The sequence below is a fragment of the Lactuca serriola genome, chromosome 3 (genome assembly GCF_051521515.1).
Source record: "Lactuca serriola cultivar US96UC23 chromosome 3, Lser_US96UC23_V15, whole genome shotgun sequence".
Classification (NCBI taxonomy): domain Eukaryota; kingdom Viridiplantae; phylum Streptophyta; class Magnoliopsida; order Asterales; family Asteraceae; genus Lactuca; species Lactuca serriola.
Window position 1 is genome coordinate 173,390,883 of NC_136410.1, and position 7,318 is coordinate 173,398,200.

At 39.5% G+C, this 7,318-nt stretch overlaps 1 protein-coding gene across 1 annotated transcript; it reads left to right on the forward strand.

Annotated features, from left to right (window-relative positions):
• Positions 1 to 4,800: 4,800 nt before the first annotated feature.
• Positions 4,801 to 6,228, forward strand: LOC145095886 (uncharacterized). Its single transcript, XM_079033700.1, has one exon. The coding sequence runs from the start codon at positions 4,801 to 4,803 to the stop codon at positions 6,226 to 6,228; it is 1,428 nt and encodes a 475-aa protein (XP_078889826.1).
• The last annotated feature ends 1,090 nt before the right edge of the window (positions 6,229 to 7,318 follow it).

The following is a 7,318-nucleotide window of genomic DNA, read 5'->3' on the forward strand; positions in this document are numbered from 1 at the left end:
GTGTAGTGTATAGGGCCGTAAGCTCCATAAGGAGTTTACTCTTGAAGAGTAAACTCATTTCCTAAGTCCCACACGTCCGCAGATGTCACCCAGGTCACTCTAAACACTTGTTTTGAAGTGTTTTCGCTCATTGGAGTGTACTATCATATCAAATTAGTGGTTCAAAAATCTAATTAGATACATTTGTATACCATTTCATATTATATAGGAACCTCGCATGTTAACAAGCCCCGAACCAACGCTTAGCATCCAAACAGTTGCGTTTTCTCGTCTGGTGAGTTCATACCCCTACCATTTTTCAATGTTTTTCACTGTTTTCAGGGGGAGAATACAAGCAAAGTACAAGGAATACTTGTACTCCAAAAACGATTTTATTTGTCTTGTGTTTCATATTATATATGCTTTTAACACTGATAGTCATAACAGATAACCGTTTGAATATGCAGAACACGTAAACGTATTATTTGTGAAATATGTTATAAAATGTAGTATTTTATATTTTCACAAATGGTTTTTCACATTATATCAGTTAAAAGCATGACATTTTAACCTTTAACATAAATTTTAGTACACTGTTTTGTCCTCGGTAACACTCCACATAGATACGCGAGTGGAGGATTATTGTATTATTACTAGTAAATTTGTTAATCCTATATAATTGGAGACACGTCCTCGGTGAACACTCCACAGAGATACGCGAGTGGAGGACCGCATCTGTAACTAGAATCTATTAGATTAGATAGGGAGCGTGAATTGAGTGTATAGATCTATACGGGGCTGACTACCCCACACCTGGCTGCTAGCTACAGCCGAACCGAAATGGTTCAAGGGTGAAGAAAATCATAAGGTGATGTGGACTACTTATTGCCATATCTAGTCTATCGTATGGTTATGGAACTCGCAATTAGGATAACAGAGATTTACTTAATAGTAATAATGAATAAAGTAATTAATTTACTTTGTATATATTAGTTTTATATATGGGTTAAAACTAATACTTTTCACAAGGATAACCAGGTTTTCAGTATACATCTTTTACATTTGGTAACCAACATTCAGGAAAATATGGGATTTTCCTGGGGAAAAACATTTGTACATAACCAGAAAAGTGTAACAAACCAGATAACTAAACTTTACATTACACAAGTGTAAACATGTTTTCAGTGTACATCGTTTACATTACATTTTGGGGATTTAATAACAAGGTTTTAAGAAAATATGGGATTTTCTTGGTGTGTAACATTTTCAGAAACAGAAAGGAACCTGTACATTTTCACAAAACAAAACCGCTTATGAACTCACCAGCGTTATGCTGATTTTCAAACCGCTTGTATTCTCAGGTCCGCATTAGACAGGTACCCGATGATCCCTTTCGGCGAAGACGGAGAGCGTGGAAGACTCGTCTCACTTTTGTTTATATTTACTATATATCAAACTTGCACAACTTTACTTTTGAAACAAATGTCAACTTTAATATATGTAATGTAATGGTTGTTTACTTTATTTACTATGTGCATTGGATTTGATACTCAACGTGGAGTCAACCCCGAAAATGTTTACGCCTTCGGTTTTCGGGGTGTGACAATAGCTGATAAGGGACAACCAAGTAAGATCATATAGGAGGTAGGGTCTGTTTGGTATACAAAGTATACTGTTTGGAAATCCCACTTTAAACATCTCATTAAATCCAGCCTAGACATCAACCCCGTAAGTAGATCAATCAGAATATGATAGCTTCATTTTATTTACTTCTTTTTATAGTTTATTTTAGTACATTTCATTCGCATTTTAGTTAACTTCCATGCATGTTTTCCCTTTTGTTATTTTTATGACCATTTCGGGGTACTTTCTAGTTTCTTGAGCATTATTGCAGATTTTCTAGGAAACTAGCGGGGCGACACTCTTGGGAGGCGATTGGGCTTGAAGGGAATTGGGGATTTCGTGCTTGATGGCTATGAAGGTGACTCATGGGGTGGACTTGTCAATTGCTTGAAGGCTTGGAAGAATTGAGCTTTAAATTTGAAAGACGCGGGAGAATTCTTGAGTGTGCAAGATCAATATTTGGGAGTTAGCGGAAGTTTAGAGTGATGTGGATCGACAAATTGGGCTTTAATTGAAGAAATATTGAAGAAAAATGGGCTAGGAGTTGATTGGATTCGAACTGAGCCAATGGATTAGCTGTGGGGGCCCAAAACTTGAAGAAGCCCAAAAATAACCGTCAGAGCCCGCGGCCCGCGTAAGATTCCCCGCGGCCCGCGTGGATTCCTAACAAGGGCAATTTCGGGATTTTTGCTAAGAGCTCTATATTGGGAAGGTTGGTGTACCTCTTTAGCCTTATCTTGGAGGTCCGATTTTGATACTTTCCCTCTGGAGTTTGGAGCACTTTTGGAGGCCAAGAACACTTGAAGAACATCTTGATTTCACCTCTTGATTATTGTAAAATGTTTGGTACAATTTCATCTAACTTTGTTTCTTTGAGTTTAGCCATGCTTGGCTAGACTAATCTTGGTTGACTTTTTGTTGAATCCTTTGAACTTTTGTTGAATGTTGAAGAATCCATGAACTTGTTCTTAAATCTTTATGGAAATGTTTTATGTTTTATCATATTATCACTACTAGTATGTTTTTATTCATAAGTTTAAATGTGTTTGTGTTGATTAGTTGGCTAATTTCTTGATTAAGTAAATGATCCTCAAATTAGCAAGCAACAAATGATTTTTGTGTTGTTTTTGCTTCACACAATCATAAAAACATTTCCTCCAACATGGTGGTGAAAGCATTTGACCCATCTTGGATTTGGTGACTTTTTGATTCTTAATGCTAGTTGACTTTCACTAATTACATGCTATTTGGAATTAGTGACTTTGACTAAGGAAATTGTTATGAGCTTCTCTAGCCATTTCAACAATTAAGAAAAGTCTAGGTAATCTCAAGCTCCTTGGATTACTATAGCCAAATTCAGAACTTAAATCAAAGTATTGCACCATTGGATTCTAATGATATGTTCATCAAAAGTCAAAGTGAGGAAACTTTAAGTCAACCATCTCTCCCTTATTGGTTTTACATCAAACTCTTATTTTTGTTGCATTTTTCTATTTAAATCATAGTTAATTCTAGTTTGTTTCAAGTATTTCAAAACACCAAAACCCCCCATTTTATTTTTATCGTCATTTTACAAGTATTTTTACAAAGAGATTTTTCATAGAGTTATAAATTGAACCACTCTCCGTGGAATCGATCCCTTTACCACTATACACTATTTTAGTGTGTAATATTTAGGGTTATTATTTGTGTTGGCCTCAATAACCACCAACTTTTTGGCGCCGTTGTCGGGGATTGGTTTATTTTTAATCAATTTGTTTCTCTATGCCCTGATCTCAGCGTACAGGTGACTTGATTTACAACCCAGAAATCGAAAAAGAAGCAAGGCGTTTGGCTAAGGAAAAACGAGTTGAACGTGGTCAAACTTCTAACCCCCACGAGGACCCGGAGGTTGAAACCGCTTCATTAAGTGATATAGAACCCGATTCTAGTCCCGACCCTCACCAAGAAATTCCCGAAACACCACCCCTACAACAAAACCCACCCATTATTGAACCAATTGCAATGGCGGACGAAGGAGAAATTCCCGAAAGAACTTTGAGGAAAATGATGGAGACTGATGTTACACAAACTCCAACCGGTCTCAATTACCCGGTTTTGGAAGGAGGCTCGGAGTTGAAGTCAAGTTTAGTCCATCACCTACCAACTTTTCATGGATTGGAGAATGAAGATCCTCATAAGCATTTGAAGATGTTCCACATTATTTGCACTAGCATGAAGCCACAAGGGTTAACCGATGACCAAATCAAGCTAAGGACATTCCCCTTTTCATTGGCCGATAGAGCAAAAGATTGGTTATTCTATCTTCCACCGGGTTCGATCAACTCATGGACCGACATGGCAAGAGCTTTCCTTGATAAATTCTATCTCGCCTCAAGAGTCTCAAGTCTTAGAAATGAGATTTGTGGAATCCGCCAAGGTCAAAATGAGACTTTCCATGATTATTGGGAGAGGTTCAACAACTTGTGCTATAGTTGCCCACAACACCAAATTCCGGAACAACTCCTCATTCAACACTTCTATGAGGGATTGTTGCCAATGGAGAGAAGACTAGTTGATGCCTCAAGTGGTGGAGATGTCTTTAGTAAAACCCCACAACAAACAAGACAACTTTTCAACACCATAGCCGCAAATTCACAACATTTTGGCCCTCGCCAAGACATGAAGAGAGACACACAACACAAAGTCAATGAAGTGGGAACATCAAATCTTGAGTCTCAAATACAAGATCTAACCTCCGTTGTCCAAAAGCTAGCCATGGGACAAACTCCACAAGTGATGGTTTGTGGAATATGTGCAACAATGGGACATCCTACGGATATGTGTCCCATCCTTCAAGAAGATGCGGAACATGTGAATGCCACGGGAGAGTTACAAAACTACCACAACAAACCATCCGGTTATCAAATTGCATATAATTCGAGTTGGAAGCCAAATCCCAACATGAGCTACAACTCAAGATCATTGCCTCAAAATGCATTGGTTAGACCGTCCTATCCACCACCACAACCTCAATACCAACATCAACAACCACACTATCAACCCAAACCGCACCCTCCACATAATCATCAACAACCTCCTCAATCTCAACCAAGTAGCTCCGGAATGTCTCTTGAAGACATTGTCAAGTCTCTAGCCACTAGTACCCAACAATTCCAAAAAGAGACAAGGACTAGTATCTCCAACCTTGAAGCACAAATGGGAGATATAGTTACATCTATACGCAAGTTGGAATCCCGTGGTAAACTCCCTTCTCAAACCGAAAAGAACCCAAATGTCAATGTGGTGACCTTGAGAAGTGGGAAACAAGTCGGAGAAAGTAGTTCAAAGAAGAAGCCAAGGGAAGAAGAGGAAGAAATAGAGATCATTCCCATTGAAGAACCTACAGTCAAGAACAATGCACAAGCCGGAGTTCCAAAGACGTCTACCCCTCTAGTAACACCAATAGCCACTCAACCACCGTTCTCCTCCCGACTTGCAACTTTAAAGAAGAATATGGAGGAGAAAGAGATTTTGGACACCTTCCGAAAGGTGGAAGTAAACATCCCTCTACTTGATGCGATCAAGCAAATTCCGAGATATGCAAATTTCTTGAAAGAACTTTGCACCAACAAGAGGAAGTTGAAGGGAAATGAGAAAAATTTGATGAATGAAAACACATCCGCGGTTTTACAAAGGAAACTTCCACCCAAATTCAAAGATCCCGGAATGTTCACGGTTCCTCGCAAGATTGGAGATGTCACTTTTAGTAGTGCTATGCTTGATCTTGGTGCCTCTATCAATGTCATGCCCTATTCGGTGTATGAATCATTGAATGTCGGACCCTTAAGTGAAACCGGTGTCATAATCTCTCTTGCGGATAAATCAAGTGTCTTTCCTAGAGGTGTTTTAGAAGATGTCCTAGTGCAAGTGAACCAATTAGTCTTCCCGGCGGATTTCTATGTGATTGATCTAGATGATCAAGTGTCCTCCAAATCGGCTCTAATCTTGCTTGGGAGACCATTTTTGAAGACGGCTAGGACAAAGATCGATGTGTATGCGGGAAGTTTGACAATGGAGTTTGATGGCGAAACAATAATTTTTAATATTTATGATGCCATGAGATATCCTAGTGATGTTTCATCTTTGTACTTTGTTGATGTTGTCGAGCCAATTACTCAAGAATTGTTCGAGTTATCTAACGGTGATATATTGGAGATGATCTTAAGCAAAGGATTCGATTGTGGGAAGCTAGCCGAGCAATTAAAGCTTTATTCTTTGGATCCGGAAGTTGAGAAGTTGGTAAATAAAATGGAGATGAAGAAATCCACAAGATTAGATGTCAAGCAAGTTGAATTGCCCCCAACTCATACAAAATTGCCCCCATCCCTTGTTCAACCACCCGAATTGGAATTGAAGGTCTTACCTCAACACTTGAAGTATGCCTATTTGGGAAAGAATGAAACCCTTCCAGTTATCATTTCAACTCACTTAACCGAATTTGAAGAAGAACTACTCGTCAAGGTGTTGAAGGAGCATAAAGAAGCCATGGGTTGGACGATTGCGGATATCAAGGGATTGAGCCCCTCCACTTGTATGCACAAGATCTTAATTGAGGATGTATGCAAGCCGAGCCGGGACGCATAAAGAAGGTTGAATCCGCCAATGATGGAGGTGGTCAAGAAAGAGATTTTGAAGCTCCTAGATGCGGGGATGATCTATCCAATCTCGGATAGCAAGTGGGTGAGCCCGGTACATGTCGTTCCAAAGAAGACGAGAATCACGGTGGTCGAGAACAACAAAGGTATGATGGTCCCCACCCGTGTGCAAAACGGGTGGAGAGTATGTATTGACTACCGCAAACTCAATGCAAGCACACGAAAAGATCATTTTCCATTGCCTTTCATCGACCAAATGTTAGAAAGGTTGGCAGGGAAATCCCATTATTGTTGTCTAGACGGGTATTCCGGCTTTCACCAAATCCCGGTGGCACCGGAAGACCAAGAAAAAGATGACATTTACATGTCCATTTGGTACTTTTGCATACCGGAGAATGCCATTCGGATTGTGTAACGCCCTGGCCACTTTCCAACGTTGTATGGTTAGTATCTTTTCGGAATACGTTGAAAACATAATTGAGGTTTTTATGGACGATTTCACGGTATATGGCAACTCCTTTCAAGAGTGTTTGACCAATCTCACCAAAATTTTAAAAAGATGCATTGAAACAAATTTGGTTCTAAATTTTGAAAAATGCCATTTCATGGTGAGTCAAGGTCTCATTTTGGGTCACATTGTGTCTAAAAAAGGAATTGAGGTAGATAAGGCCAAAATTGATGTTATTCAAAGCTTACCTCACCCGACTTGTGTTCGGGAAGTTCGTTCTTTTTTGGGCCATGCAGGTTTCTATCGAAGGTTCATCAAGGATTTTTCAAAGATAAGACCAATGTGCCAACTCTTGCAAAAGGAGGTTGATTTCGAGTTCAACGAGGTGTGAAAAGAAGCTTTTGACAAGCTCAAAGAGTTACTTACATCTTCTCCCATTATGCAAGCACCAAATTGGGATATCCCCTTTGAGATCATGTGTGATGCAAGCAACTATGCGATAGGCGCCGTTTTGGGTCAAAAGAATGGGAGGGCCTCCCACGTGATCTATTATTCATCAAGGACACTAGACAATGCTCAAAGCAACTACTCTACCATGGAGAAGGAGCTATTGGCCATAGTGTTTGCTTTG